Source organism: Salvelinus namaycush, chromosome 29 (assembly GCF_016432855.1).
Source record: "Salvelinus namaycush isolate Seneca chromosome 29, SaNama_1.0, whole genome shotgun sequence".
Taxonomy (NCBI): Eukaryota; Metazoa; Chordata; class Actinopteri; order Salmoniformes; family Salmonidae; genus Salvelinus; species Salvelinus namaycush.
This window is the reverse complement of record NC_052335.1, coordinates 23,373,964-23,389,906: the sequence shown is the minus strand read 5'-3', so window position 1 is coordinate 23,389,906 and position 15,943 is coordinate 23,373,964. Positions and strand designations below refer to the sequence as shown.

Here is a 15,943-nt window from a genome sequence, read left to right as displayed (position 1 = left end):
ATGTGTGACTGGTGTATGTATGTTCATATGCTATACTGATGCTCACTATTTCAATTTAGCTTAGGAGGGCTTTGGTGCAGTCTCTGTCCTGTATTGCAATCCCTTGTTTCGGTTTGTTGCAGGACCACACTTTAATCCCAGTGCCATTCATAACTTCTATGACAACATTGGATTCCTAGGTCCTGTCCCACCCAAACCCAAAGGTACTTTATCTGTTGGTAAGTTTAGAAAAGGTTGCATGGTCGCCTCTGGACAACCAGACCCTCTTCTGCATCCACTACCATCTGTCATTTTTTGGTGTTAAACGTTGTTATAAATTAATATCTATTAGTATTTGGGCTTTAGATCGGTACTTGTGATGGTTTCTAACAGGTATTTATTTATTTCTATCCTGGTTAATTCTCATTACATCATGTATTCTTTCATCCTAACTGTTTTCATGTAATTATCTGTTAGTGTTTTCATTCATACATGCTGTATTTTTCACCTCTGCATCTGTCATCTTTGTTTCCCTGCCATTCCTCTCCTGAATTTCTTACTTCCTTCCCTTCATCCTGTGCTTGGGACCTGTCAGAGCCAGAGGGCCTGGGGAAAGACAGGAGAACATTTAATGTCACCTCCACCCTAACCATGGAACCCTCCTCTGCCCCTCCTCCCCCTGCTGCTCTCCCTCTGGGTTGGTACCTGTAGCTCTGTCTGTCTTTCCGTCTGTCTGCCTGTCCATCTGTCTGTCACTCTGTCTGTCTGCCTGTCCCTCTGTCTGTCCCTCTGTCTGCCTGTCCCTCTGTCTGTCTGCCTGTCCCTCTGTCTGCCTGTTCTGCTGTCTGCCTGTCCCGCTGTCTGCCTGTCCCTCTGTCTGTCTGCCTGTCCCTCTGTTTGTCTGCCTGTCCCTCTGTCTGTCTGCCTGTCCCTCTGTCTGTCACTCTGTCTGTCTGCCTGTCCCTCTGTCTGTCCCTCTGTCTGCCTGTCCCTCTGTCTGTCTGCCTGTCCCTCTGTCTGCCTGTCCCGCTGTTTGCCTGTCCCTCTGTCTGCCTGTCCTTCTGTCTGCCTGTCTGTCACTCTGTCTGTCTGCCTGTCCCTCTGTCTGTCCCTCTGTCTGTCTGTCTGTCCCTCTGTCTGCCTGTCCCTCTGTCTGTCTGCCTGTCCCTCTGTCTGCCTGTCCTGCTGTCTGCCTGTACCGCTGTCTGCCTGTCCCTCTGTCTGTCTGCCTGTCCCTCTGTCTGTCACTCTGTCTGTCTGCCTGTCCCTCTGTCTGTCCCTCTGTCTGCCTGTCCCTCTGTCTGTCTGCCTGTCCCGCTGTTTGCCTGTCCCTCTGTCTGCCTGTCCTTCTGTCTGCCTGTCCGTCTGTCTGTCACTCTGTCTGTCTGCCTGTCCCTCTGTCTGTCCCTCTGTCTGCCTGTCCCGCTGTCTGCCTGTCCCTCTGTCTGTCTGCCTGTCCCTCTGTCTGTCTACCTGTCCCTCTGTCTGTCTGCCTGTCCCTCTGTCTGTCTGCCTGTCCCTCTGTCTGCTGTCTGCCCGTCCTTCTGTATGCCTGTCCCTCTGTCTGTCTACCTGTCCCTCTGTCTGTCTACCTGTCCCTCTGCCTGTCCCTCTGTCTATCCCTCTGGGTTGGTACCTGTATCTCTGTCTGTTTTTCTATCTGTCTTGTCTGTTTGTCTCTCTCTCTGTTTTTCTGTCTGTCTTATCTGCCTGTCCCTCTGTCTTTCCTTCTGTCCCTCTGTCTGTCCCTCTGGGTTGGTAGCTCTGTCTGTCTGTCTGTCTGTCTGTCTGTCTGTCTGTCTGTCTGTCTGTCTGTCTTTCTTTCTGCCTGTCATCTGTCTTTCTGCCTGTCCCTCTGGGTTGGTACCCGTAGCTCTGTCTATCCGTCTGTATATCCATGTGTCTGTCCCACTGGTCCAACCTCTCCCTTTCCTCCTTCATACTGGGAAGGCCCTGTGTTCTTCCCATCCACAAAAGTGGTGATCCCTGACATCTTAATAATTATCACCCAATCTCAAAACTTGAGATTGTTCAGCGAAAATATTAGAACTCTCTGTAAATTCTCAGCTGTGGTCCTTTTTAGACAATTGTATTCTGAATTCTCTCCAGTCAGGCTTTAGGCCAGGACACTGCACCATCTCGGCTGCTTCTCTAGTCATAAAGGACATACAATGCCTTCATAAAGTATTCAAACCCCTTCACTTATTCCACATTTTGTTGTGTTACAGCCTGAATTCAAAATTGATTCAATTTGATTATTTTTCTGACCCATCTACACACAATACTCCATGATGACAAAGTAAAACATGTTTTAAGAATATTTTTCACATTTATTTAAAATGAGATACAGAAATATCTAATTTACGTAAGTATTCACACCCCTGAGTCAATACATGTTAGAATAACCTTTGGCTGTGAGTCTTTATGGTTAAGTCTCTAAGAGCTTTACACACCTGGATTGTACAATATTTGCACAATATTATTTTTACAATTCTTCAAGCTCTGTCAAGTTGGTTGTTGATCATTGCTAGACAGCCATGTTCAAGTCTTGCCATAGATTTTCAAGCTGATTTAAGTCAAAACTTTAACTAGGCAACTCAGGAACATTCAATGTCGTCTTGGTAACAACTCCAGTGTATATAGGACATTGTGTTTTACGTTATTGTCCTGCTAAAAGGTGAATTTGTCTCCAAGAGTCTGTTGGAAAGCAGACTGAACCAGGTTTTCCTCTAGGATTTTGCCTGTGCTCAGCTCTATTTTGTTTATTTTTATCCTAAAAAAACCTCCCTAGTCCTTGCCGTTGACAAGCATACCCATAATATGACGCAACACCACACTGTTTGAAAATATGAAGAGTGATACTCAGTGATGTGTTGTGCTGGATTTTCCCCAAACATAACTCTTTGTATTCAGGACATAAAGTTAATTTCTTTGCCACATTTTTTGCAGTATTACTTTAGTGCCTTATTGCAAACAGGATGCATGTTTATAGAATATTTGTTATTCTATACAGGCTTCCTTCTTTTCACTCGGTCATTTAGGTTAGTATTGTGAAGTAACTACAATGTTGTTGATCAATCCTCAGTTTTCTTCTATCACAGCCATTCAACTTTGTAACTGTTTTAAAGTCACCATTGGCCTCATGATGAAATCCCTGAGTGGTTGTAGTGACTGGGTGTATTGATACTGTCACGGGTTACTAGGAGTGGAAGGTAGGAGTCAGGCACAGAGAGCAGAGGGTTCAATGATTTGTATAATTTAATTCTCCGGAAAAAACGATCACACCAAACACAGGGCGCATACACACTGACCAACCCAGAACACAGGGCAAACGATCCAGAGAACAAAAACACATCCACAATCGACAGAGAACACAAAATAATCCCGCACAAACCTAAGTGGGCCTAACAGGCTTAAATAGACCAAAATCAAGAAACACAAAAGGGAACAGGTGCAACTAATAAGACTAAACTAACAGAAAAGGAAAAAGGGATCGGTGGCGGCTAGTAGACCGGCGACGACGACCGCCGAGCGCCACCCGAACAGGCAGGGGAGCCACCTTCGGTGGGAGTCGTGACAGATACACCGCCCAAAGTGTAATTAATAACTTCACCATGCTCAAAGGGATATTCAATATCTGCTTTTTTTTATTACGAACCATCTACCAAATAGGTGCCCTTCATTGTGAGGCATTGGAAAACCTCCCTGGTCTTTGTGGTTGAATCTGTGTTTGAGACTCAATGCTCGACTGAGGAACCTTACAGATAATTGTATGTGTAGGGTACAGAGATGAGGCAGTTATTCAAAAATCATGTTAAACACTACTATTGCACACAGACTGAGTCCATGCAACTGATGTGACTTGTTAAGCAAATTTTTACTCCTGAACTTATTTAGGCTTCTCATAACATTTTCATTTTTAATTAGTTTGTAAACATTTCTAAAAACATAATTCCACATTGATTTTATGGGGCATTGTGTGTAGGCCAGTGACACAAAATCAACATTTAATCCATTTTAAATTCAGGCTGTAACACAACAAAATGTGGGAAAAGTCCACTGGTGTGAATACTTTCTGAAGGCACTGCAGTTAACGCACTAGACAGGAAACAGCACAGCGCTGCGCTTTATATTGATCTGTCGAAAGCATTCAATATGGTTAATCATGCACTCCTGCTATGGAGGCGATCTGAAATTGGTCTTGACCATGCAGCTGGTTAAACAACTACCTGCACGACAGAAGTCTATGTATATCTGCTGATGGAGTTCAGTTTAATTAACATAACCAAAGGAGTGCCACAAGGCTCAATACTAGGCCCTTTATTGTTCACTATTTACATTAATACTGTTGGTTTGTCCCTGAATAATAATAACTGGGGCCTACATCTATGCAGATGACACAGTAATACACAGTAATATTCCTGTGCCCCCTCAGTGCAGCAGGCCATTCACAACATTCAGCTTGGCTTTGATTCAATTCAGGAGTCGCTCACCTATCTTCAATTAGTGATAAATGTTGATAAAAAAAGTTTATGTTGTTCTCCAGGTACAATTGACCCGAAAGACCTGCGTATCTGCACCTTGAAGGGAGCCCAAATTGAGCAAGTCCCTCATAATAAGTATTTAGCGTTGGATGCTGGTGGGAGGAGCTATAGGAAGATGGGCTCATTGTAATGGTTGGAATGGAATGAATGGAACGGTGTAAAGCATGCAGTTTCCATATGTTTGATGTGTTTGATACCGTTCCATTGATTCCATTCCAACCATTACAATGAGCCTGTCCTATAGCTCCTCCCACCAGTCTCCGCTGGTATTTAGGTATTTGGGTTGATGATAAGCTGTCCTTTAAAACACACATTTAAAAACTGACAAAGTAGCTGAGACTTAAGATCGGTTTCCTTCATAGAAATAAATCTTGCCTTACTTTTGAAAACGAGGGGAAGATTGTTCAAGCATCCCTCCTAGTACTGACTATGATGATATAATCTACATGCACCCAGCAGCCTCTGTTTTAAAACCTTTAGATTCAGTCTATCACTGGAGGCAATTTTCATACACATCATTGCCTTTTATATAGTTCTGTTGGCTGTGAGTCCCTGACTACCAGAAGGGCCCAACATTGACTATTATTTGTATATAAAGCAGTTCTCCAGAATATCCCATACTACCTCACCTCACTTCTAAATTGGAAATCCAGCCAACATCAGACTCGCTCTCAAGACTGGCTGGTTCTAGAAGTTTCGCAGATCTCCATAGAGTCCGGGAAGATTGCTTTTAGTAATTGTGCCCCTATAGCATGGAATGACCGGCAGGCCACTTTGATGCTTGACTCGCTGGTCTCGAATGGTCAGTTCGGCACTTTGACGAGGAATGTGCTGAAGGAGAACTGCACTTGTTTTGATTGATGTGTAATTGTACATTTTTACTGTTGTATTGAGATGGATGATGTTGGTTTATTGTTCCCAGGGCCCTTGTAAATGAGACTCTGGCCTCAATGGGTTTCCCCTGGTTAATAAAGGTCAAATAGTAAATGTTAATCAAAGCCACCCTGCACACCTTTTCCTAACAATCTTACAACAGATGACCTTCAGATAAAATTTTGCCATTTCACACAAAGAAAGCACCATTGACATTTGTTGATGAGAGGTTTGCATGTTGTTGCTTTTTTAACATTTGATAGGATTCTCCTAGCACTCTGATACTTCCTTAGCAATAAGCGTTTTCTTGTGCAATACACATCCTGGAGAGTGAAAGAACCAGAGTGATTCACCAACTACCAACAACTGCCAATTCAACCCATCAGTGGTGCAAGTACAAAATTCCAGTTTTATTGCAGAAACCAAAACAGCGCTGTATATGGTGATAGCTAGATACACCCCTAATATTCAAGGGTATAATTTGAAGGAACAACCCTTGACAGTCTGACCCCATTTTGATTGATGTTCTACAGCTGACTGTGTGTCTGTGTGTTTATCTCTGGAGTCTGTTGGGTGACTAACTCCTCTCCGTCTACCGCTCTCTTTCCTTCCCTCCCTCCATCCAGAGTCGAGCAGTAGGAGCGTTAAGACTGTAGCAGACCAGGAGGAAGACGAGGGGACGCAGTGGAGCTGCACGGCCTGCACCTTCCTCAACCACCCCGCCCTCAACCGCTGTGAACAGTGCGAGTTCCCACGGCACTTCTGAGCCACAAAGACGCCAACAATACCAACAGCCCGCTTCACTTTTTAATGCGAATCAAAGAAACTACATTAGAAAAGACTGTTTTTTTCTTTCTTTTTCTAGTGGTAAGAAAATGAATGGACAGGGGTTTGTAGTTTTTTCCATTTTGGGACTGTTTCTTTCCCCCCTCCTCCAAGGTTTGTAGAATGCTATCCACTGAAGGCTTGACTGGATAGTGTTTACAGGTTGTGTTACTTTACTAAGCCAGCAGAGTTGGATGATACCTCACCTTGGAGTCTCTGCATGCGTGGGTTCACCCCCCTCTCCCTCCTCCTACTCAACGCTCGGCAGGCGACTTTACCCCTGGGGATGCCTCGCTGCTTCCATATACAGTATTAACAAGTTGTCCTGCAGTGTGTTGGCACACACAAACACGTAAGCCAACATGGGTGCCAACGTGCATTTGCTGATTATTTTTTTCTTCTGTGATGGCCTAATCAGGAATGGGAACTTTGGTCAGCCGTCACCTCACACCTGAAGGGAAAACTAACAGACTACTTGTTGACAATTTGTTTGGTTGCTGTTTCTAGAGAATGACAGGGGGAAACTTACTGCCACCAAAACTTTTCTCTCGTCTTCTGTAATGTCCCTTATCAATCTGCGTCTCTTCAATCGAGAGTAAAAAGAACGGAAACTCAATTGCATGCTTTATGTGTACAGTACATGGAGGGAGGAAATACCCTTATGCTTTTTACTGTACATCATTTTTGAATGTGCCTTAAATGCCTTCTTTCTCACTATGAATCACTTGTATTTCCTGTAAGTATAGCTTTATAGACTTGATTTACTTTGTTTTGTCTTGTTTTGTTTCCATTTTCTTTCAAACCAATAAGCACGGTGTCCCTTTTAAGCTTTTTACTTGATTTCTGTGAGAATTGAAGCATTGTGGAAAAAAGAGGAGCAGTTGAATGAAAACTATGGAGTCATGAAGCTTCTTCCGCTCAGTCTGTCGTTCATCGCTTGTGTATATGCTGAATTTCCTGTGTACGATCTGCAGATGCAGCAAAGTCAAAAGAAAGATGGAGGAGTTTTTTTTAGGATGCAAGAGCTCTTGGACAGGTGAAAAAAGCTCATAAGCAGAATGACAAACTGCCATCTTATCTGACAACTGGAATGTAGGTTTAATATTTGGGGACTTTTACACCTCAGTGCCAAGAGACGCATGAATTTTACAGTTCATCCTAAAACTTGCATCAGAATAGAAGCTTTCGAGGGCGGATGAAAGAAAGACGGACTTTGGTAATTGTATTAAGGTGTTAAGGCCCATGTACAGCTTGGTGGAAGGCGACTGTTTCCTGAGGGCTTTCAGAATCAAAATATTTTGCTATGCCGTATAAATTGGGTAAGTGTTCCAAATGAATATGTTATAAAGTATTCCTCTTTCAAATCAGCAGATATTTATGTAGGTATGTGCTTTACCGTATCTCCCCCTGGCCAGAAGTTTAGAATATCTCCTCTAATAAAAGACAATAAGGACAGTGCCATTGTTATATTTCCAATAAAGTGAGACAAAATAGTGTCTGTCCTCATTGTATAATCATGTTTTTATTTGGTTTAATTTGTCCTGTGAAGCTTTTTTTTCATGAGGATAGTTTAAAAGTTTACCATTGTAATGATTTTACCTTAATTGTGGAATAGGTTATTATTGTTTGTTTTTCACGTTGTGAAATGCTGCCACACATTACTGCCTTGGAAGGGCATTTGTATTGATAATCTATGCAGTCACAAATTAAGATGTCTTTTTTTTTACCAAAGCTTAGTATTGTCAAAAACTGATTAGGTAGAAGCCAAATTCTTAGTTGTCTCTTAAGCACTTATAAAAAAAAAAATCTGTAAAAACCCCAAAGAAACAAATTGTTCAGCTTTATCTGCAGCTCGGTGTGAAGTCGGTTAAATGTTTTATTCATAAAAAAATACTAATTTGGATAACTAAAGTGTTTTTTGATTTTAGCTGGGAAAACTGTCTTTGTAACAGATAAGTTATTTGTAAAAAATAAATAAAAATCTATTCTGAAATTCTGGATTTCTTACTAGATATTCCACATTTTGATTCCATTCCATTGGTTGTTGGCTTGCAGTGATGTGATGACGATTGTCACATCTCCTCACTCCAGTAGATGGTAGTAGAGACCTAAAATAGTTGGTATGATAAAGTTCAGGAAGCTTGGCAGTGTAAATTGGTAAATGAGACAGATCATCAGACAATTTTCAAGGACTTATGTTTAATATGGACAACAAACAAATGACAAGGACAGTATTATTCTGCATACCGTACAGGCTAACACCCATTTTGTCGAATAGCTTCCCTCAGTTTGAGGCTACATGTTAAAACAACACATGCTGCTTTGATAATCTTTAAGTCAATGCTAGATTCAAAATGAACTAGCATCATTCAGGAGATGGTAGTGCATTGCACTTGACTTATACATACATAGGAAATTCAGCACAGACTGCTACATTTTCAAGGTTGTCTAGTCTGCTGAGGAAGAACTACTGTGTTTAATGCTTACAGAGAAAGGTCTTGCATGTTAGAAGGGAACGTGGCTGGTTCTGAACCTCTGGATCAGAGGAACCAGCTCTGACTTGTTGAGGGTGTGTGGGTACAGACTCATCACATAGTCTACCATGCTGGGGGGGAAGAGGGTGCTGAGCTGGTTCTTCACACTCTTCCTCTGCTCACTCTCTGGAGCTTTACCTTCATTGGACCTGGTCATCTCCACTCTCTCACCAGAGAGGCCCTGTCCCAGGCTGTGTTCTGGGAGGCTATGACTCTGCCTTTGTGGGGGAGGACTCTGAAAGTACTGCTGCTCTGTGAAATGGATGGGGTTACTGTGAACAACATAGGAGCTCTTTCTTAGCTGTGGCTGGAGATGCTGGTGGCCGTACATGCACTGACTGCACTCACAGCTCTGTGAGTGGTCACAGCCACACTGTAGCAGTCTTTGGGGGGCATAGTGGACTCCCGAGGAAGGCCCACCCAGGCTGAGCCTCTGTGTGTTGCTGCAGTGACTGTGGCTGCTGTAAGTGCTGGAGGGGTAGACGTCCCCACTGCCCTGGCTGCAGCCGGCCACCCCGCTGCTGTATGTGTAAGACACCCCGGGCCCCTTGGTGTTGTTTGTCTGGTCCTGAACATATAGTCTGGACAGGGAGGCCTCCATGGAGCCAAAGGCCTCGTCAGTGTCTGGGCTGGGGCAGAAGTGGTGGCTGGACTTGTGGTGGAGAGCTGGGCTGCCTGTTTCTCTCTGGCCGGTGAACTGATCACTTGGCGAAGCCCTGTGGGAATGGGAATGTTCATTTTTTCTAAGGTGAGGCGGTGTGGAAGGATATCTGTGTAGATGATTAGTAGTGTGATCCGGCTCATAAAGGGATGTGTAGATATGGGCCTCCTGGCCGAGGCCTGAGGGGAGAAATGACCACTCCCTGTCTGTCAGAGCAGCAGGTTTGCTCTTGGCTCTAAGCTCATCTGCTACAGACAGCTGCGATTGGTTGGAGCGCTCTGGGTGGTAGAACTTGCACTTCACTCCATAAGTACACTTCTTCCCTGGAAAGAAACATATAAGGAATATTTATGGGCTTTCAAAAACATGGCTCACATATATAACCCTGTAACTCTTTAAAGAGACTGTCAACTAGGATGTGTGTCTGTCTGAGTGCACTCACTGTAAAGCCCTCTTCCCCCCTTCTTTAGTACTGTAAACACACTTAGCAAAGCAAACAAAATATGTCTAGTCTCCAGCCTGTTTTTGTTCCACTAGATACACGGCAGAGTGCTATGAGGGTCCGTTGTACTCCTCTGACAGGAATAATCCCAGGCCTGCCGTTAGCTCTATTATCCTGGGTGTTGATAATAAGGTATTTTGTTTGTGAGTGGCGCTGTGCTGTAGCCTTGGAGTGGTGCTGCTCTCTCATTGCCAACAGCCGACTGACAGGCAGCCAAATTAAATCACAACTGACCCAACTACTAGTCACAAACTACAAATCAAATCCAGCTCAGCTGGCTCACATTGGATGAGTTACAGTCAAAACCCCCAGGTGAATGAGGTAGGAAACTGAAAATAAAAGTGTGTATTGTAAAATATCTACCAACCATACGGGCAACGCTCCTTCTTGTTTTCTGGGGTCCACTGCTTTATTCTCAGAAAGTTGTCAATTGTTGGGCCATTCCTTCCCAGAGGATCATCAGGAGGCATGAACCTTGAGTATAAAGTCATATGAATATGATGTAAACATGAACCTTGAGTATAAAGTCATATGAATATGATGTAAACATGATCCTTGAATATAAAGTCATATGAATATGATGTAAACATGAACCTTGAATATAAAGTCATATGAATATGATGTAAACATGAACCTTGAGTATAAAGTCATATGAATATGATGTAAACATGAACCTTGAATATAAAGTCATATGAATAGGATGTAAACATGATGCCCAAAACTCTTGAAGTCATGTCTTCATTACAGATGTATTACAAGTATATAAGCAGGAGGGATTTTGTAGGTGGTGGAACAGGTGGTATACCATCTCTCATTTGCTCATATATCCTCCTTATAGGCCCTGCATCAGATGCCCTCTTAGATGCTGTAAGTCTTAGTGTTGGGACTTACTTGTCATTGGCGAAGCTGTACATCAACAGCCTTTCCTCTATAAACGTCTTCCACTCTGGCTTCTCTATCTGCAGATCTCTGTAGTTGTCATTGGACACAACGATGCCATCGGACTCGTAAGCTAGTTTGATGATGTAGCGGTCGTCGTAACACACCACTCTCTTCCCGTTGACGCAGCGTGACGGGGTGTACACCAGGATCTTTCTCTTCTCCAGCTCATGGAGGATGTGCTGATCTGCAGGGTCACGTGACGAGGGGTTAGAGTTCCATAGACTTGATGGATTGTATCATATCAATCATTAAAAAGACAAGAAAGTAGTGCACAGCAAACAGGGTGTAAACAACAATTCTCAGTTATAAAAGGCCATCAATACTGTATGGTGTAGGAGCTCAGTGTGTTGGTGACCTGTGGCTCCACAGTGCCATCTAGCCCTGGTCAGATAGTATAACAGGTGTGTCCTACCTGTCATGGGGGCCTCAGGACGGGGTTGCTCCTTTCTCCACAGAGGCACGAACACTGTGATGTCACGGATACCTCTCTCCAAAAACCACCTGACTGCCAGCAACAGCCCCCGGCACGAAAACACTTGCTTGTTGCCATGGCTGCAAAGACAGGAGCCACAGTAAACATTAGCTTCCCTTTTTCAGTTATAAAACGACTGCCACGTCTCTTCTTCCTTTTCAGGAAGCCAGCTAGCTGTGTGACTCACCTACTCCAAGTCATGTGAACTCTTTTGCATAGCCCAAGCAAAGAGACTGTTGTGTGTCCTTTAATCCCAGAAACAAGTCTAAAGTGAAAACTATCTCCCCAATGACCAAAAACTGGAATAACAGAAAGTCTTGGAGAAGATATAATGTTACACTTTTGTAACCTTGTATCACATGTGAGCTGCAGCATCCTATTAGTGGTGCGATGTCTACAGCAATACTTTAGACAGGCCTAAGACCTATGGTGCTATAAGGCCTCCCAGACCCTGACTGACAGCAGATCACAGGGAGTGGATCATTTGCCTATACATACAGCACTATATATAGCGTGGGGTTTCCCTGCACTCAACCATCAGGAAGTGGTAGGCAACTTTGCATGACAGGACACCAAAGATAAGACATTGTTGCCTTATAAAGCCACTGGGGCAGGGCACCGAACCCAACAACAATAGCACAGGTTATAGAAAATACACAATGATTAGTAGAAAGATGTACTTTGCTTAGAAAGTTTAGGTAGTGTTTGGAATTAAAGCTTTAGGGACAGAGACCTTTAGGAACAAGGAAACTCAGGACTTGAGTAATAAAAGGCTGCTTTGTAAGCAAACTGTCACTGAGATTTATGCCAGAGTTAATTTGAGTAAGAGGAGTGAGTTTGCCTGAGAAGTAGAATCCTTCAAAGTTCAGCACCCCCCCCCACACCCCCAGCTTTAGTTTGAGACACGTGATCTGTGTTGGACAAAATAACATCTGATTTATGAGAAGTGAACTTCTCGTTTTGTTCCTCTCAGTTTCGGGCTGTAGTGTCAACATCTCCCTCTATCACCTGTTGATTATTTCAAAGTATTTGTAGCATGTGCTTTTCACTATTGTTATAACATATCTGACAATACAGGTGCTATGGGTGACCAGATAAATCGCTATGTGGTGTTATGTTTTCATTAGTACATACATTAGCTTAATTAGTGCCAGCATTTTATTTAATACTCAGTCTTTATCTATTTAATGCTAAAATTCCTATAGTCCAAAATTAAGTAGTACTCTCACCTCATGGCCACATTGCTTCCATCAATTACCACCGGTCTGAATCCCAAAGTGGGATCCCTGTCTGTAGCTGAGCTGGGCCGTAGGGACTGGCTGGGTTGGGGAGAGCTGCAGCCTCGAGGGACCAGCTGTGGGCTGGAGTGGGCTGAGCGACTGGCTGGTATGGATGGGGTGGTGGTTGTTGTAGTGGTGATTTGGCAGGTCTTGATCAGCTCCTCCAGTATTTCGTTGGTCTGGGCGTCATGACGCAGGCTCTCTAGCACACGCACAATGTCACTATGGGAGTAGCCCAGCTTGAGGAAGCGCTCCACTTTTCCATGCTGCTGTTCCATGCTGCTGGTCCTCAGCTCAGTGTGGCACACTGCCTCAGGTCTGTCAGTGTCTAGTAGTAGTGTCCTTCCAGGCTCTTGTCAGGACTCTGTCTGTTGGGGAATCCTCCTCGTCTTCCTTTTCTATCACTTCATCACGGTTTCCACAACAACAGCATCAGTTTTGGAAGATCTGACAGGTGCAGGAAGGCCAGGGGGGGCGGGGTGAGGTGAGGCAGCCTCAACTCTGTAAACACGTGAAGAAGCATGGTGGAGGTCACGGGGCTTTCAGACACTTTCAATGTGGTTAGGTGCACACTGCACAGGGATAGAATCGGCTGCTCGCGCCGCCAGTCTCATGACTGCACGCAGACGCTCACGTCATACTGGTCTAGAAAGCCCCTATATGCTCAGGTGAACTTAAATAAAGTGTTTGATACAACTGGCGTCCGTTGTCATAACAAATATAGACCACCGGAATTAATGAGGATATTCCTCTCTTTGAACCAAAACAGAAATGTTTTAGGATATTTGTTTCGCAAATACTTTACACCAGTCCAGTCAGACACATCCTCCATTTAGTGGTCTGGAAAACCCCAATAATTATTTTACAAAGTGACTATACTAATGACTGAGTATAAAAGGTAGAAAAGTGACATGCTGTGCATACCTTCACCACACCCTTTACCTTCTATTCTGGGTAGGCCTATGGAATCTAAGAATAGCTACATATTTAGAAAGTGTTAAAAGCTTCAGGTATGTATTTTTCACCAATCGTGGACTATCATGGTGACAGTGTTACATGCAGTGTTACATGCACACACACACACGTGTATGCCCCATATGTTCTTTAAGAGCACCCTTTCATCCCGACCGCATTCAAATTTGAAAGGCACTGGTGTTTTCAAGATCAAATCTAATTTTATTTGTCACATGCGCTGAATACAACAGGTGACAACCTTAGACAGAGTAGACCCAACAGACCTGACAGGAGTTTGATAAGAGACGTGTTTAATGTTTATTGATACATCATAAAAGCCTCTTGGAGAATAAGGAAGAAAATGTCAGGCTAAGATAAACATTGCTCAGTTTACAAGTAAACTCTAATGGAGAAGCATACCATGCCAGTTAATCCACAACTATATAGGGGTGATAATTCCAAGATAAATATGGGTTACGATACCCCACACCCCACTCATTTGCACGTGACAAAAGTGAGATTAGGGTTGTTGATCTTATACCTCTGAATAGTTTGAACAATCTACTTCTAACCACATCCTCTCTCACCGCTGCATCTCAAACCAGAACACCCTTTCTGCACAACCTCTACAAGACTAGACACAGTCCTGAATGCAGAGTATGAGGCTTCCCACGCCTGCCTTACAACGGTCACACACTTCGTGTCTCACTGAACACTCGCTGCTAACTGTGTGGTAGTTGAAATGAACACTTGCCAAACTCTCAAGCACACAACATAAAGACAATCCCAGTGAACTATCAAAGAAACCAACACTACCAAAATAAATTATATCAGCTCTAAGAAGTTACAAACATTTACATACAGTAAACCCTTGCAACTGAACAAGATTTGGATATTAGGTGGACTGTGTGCTTATTCTGCTCCCTCTCTCTCTCTCTCTACTTACAGTTCCAGTGAGTGGCAGTTAGAAGGAGCATCAATCAGCCTGCTTGTCTGGTGGAGAACCTGTTGATGTGTGTGAGAGAGCGTCAATCTCATGGAAAGACAGAACCTGTGTGTACTCTTATTAGTCATATGAGGAAGTCTCCAGAGACTTTGCTCAGACCAATGCCAGCAAGGAAGCAAAAGACAAATGCAATCATTTCACTTCCTCATCTGAGCCCAATACAGAGTTTGGGTCAGAATGCAGCTTGTTATAGGTAAGCCCTTAAGAGTTCTTCCCCTCTTTCTCTGATCTTCCTGGTGTGGCATTACAACACAGTGGGACTGCCTGAGACTTGATACTGTACCTACCCAGTTACCCAGCACTGTTCTTACTTTGTACTGTTACATATTGTTCAGTAGTAGGTGAAGTTCTATTGAATATGAGGTTAGTTGTTGAAATATGAGCAGCATGTATTAGATTCATATCGTAAAAGCAGAAGTTTAATAACCCCAACATACACCACAGGTGGCACCTTAATTGGGGAGGATGGGCTCTTGGTAATGGCTGGAGCAGAATAGGTGGAATGATATCAAATTCCATTCGCTTCGTTCCAGCCATTATTATGAGCCGTCCTCCACTCAGCAGCCTCCACTGACGTACACACACTACCACACACATCATTTTGAATCTGAAACAAGATGAATAGCTTTCAGGAACGGTGAAATATAATTCAATTTGCATAACATGCCATGGTGGTATGTCTCTCAAAATAAAGTCTTTAGTTGAAAATCTAGAGCTTGTCTTTCTTGTGATACAGCACACACACAGAGGCTGATACTACTACATATTTCCCTCTGGAATGCCAGACACCATTTCCTCCTGCAATGAACTCACCCGCTCTCTGAATCGTGGCTGCAGCTCAACTGACAGATGAGATTGACAACAGACAGACCCATAATCCCTCCCCCTGAGAGTCAAGTTGCTCTTAAATTAAATGTTTTGGCCATACAGGTTTAGATTCAAGGACATTATATTTATTCAGTACACATAAATATGCAAAAACACCCAGGCTACATATTTGCATGAGATTTAAAACGTATGACAAATATTGAATACATGTATTTGGACAATATAGTATCATGTTACAAAGGAGTTGGGTGAACAACAGATGATGGTCACCCAAGCTACAGTTCAAATATTTTGCATGCATGCATACAGCACAGCATAATGCTCAATGTACAGTAAACCTTATTCGGATGATTAAAATTGCATTGTGACACAATACAATAGGTTAGTTACCTCTCAATGTGGATGCTTGAGGTACTTAATGACAAAACAAGACATTTGATGATTGATATATTTACAGAATATTTTCGTGAATATGTTTAAAGAAATAAATAAATGAATTTCTGGTTAGGGTGAGGCATCCTCGTAGGCCATGCATGACAGCGG

The 15,943-nt window shown here is 43.2% G+C and overlaps 2 protein-coding genes across 5 annotated transcripts in view; one reads left to right on the top strand and one right to left on the bottom strand.

Annotated features, from left to right (window-relative positions):
- LOC120024108 (TGF-beta-activated kinase 1 and MAP3K7-binding protein 2-like) overlaps nt 1-8,214 on the top strand; it is a 78,356-nt gene extending 70,142 nt beyond the window's left edge. For 2 of the 4 annotated variants that reach the window (XM_038968250.1, XM_038968249.1), the window contains exons 6-7: nt 123-218; nt 6,023-8,214. In XM_038968250.1, the coding sequence (XP_038824178.1) occupies nt 123-218; nt 6,023-6,162 (236 nt within the window). In that variant the 3' untranslated portion in view covers nt 6,163-8,214. The remainder of the gene's footprint in view (nt 1-122; nt 219-6,022) is intronic. The other 2 variants (XM_038968251.1, XM_038968252.1) reach the window with 2 other exon arrangements.
- Nucleotides 8,215-8,416: 202 nt separating this feature from the next.
- On the bottom strand, nt 8,417-14,613 carry LOC120024324 (endoribonuclease ZC3H12A-like). The gene is made up of 6 exons (XM_038968544.1): nt 14,513-14,613; nt 12,562-13,113; nt 11,273-11,412; nt 10,810-11,044; nt 10,286-10,392; nt 8,417-9,739 (listed from the first exon to the last, which is right to left on the bottom strand). The coding sequence occupies exons 2-6, from the start codon at nt 12,888-12,890 to the stop codon at nt 8,727-8,729; spliced, it is 1,824 nt and encodes a 607-aa protein (XP_038824472.1). The 5' UTR covers nt 12,891-13,113; nt 14,513-14,613; the 3' UTR covers nt 8,417-8,726.
- Nucleotides 14,614-15,943: the final 1,330 nt, after the last annotated feature.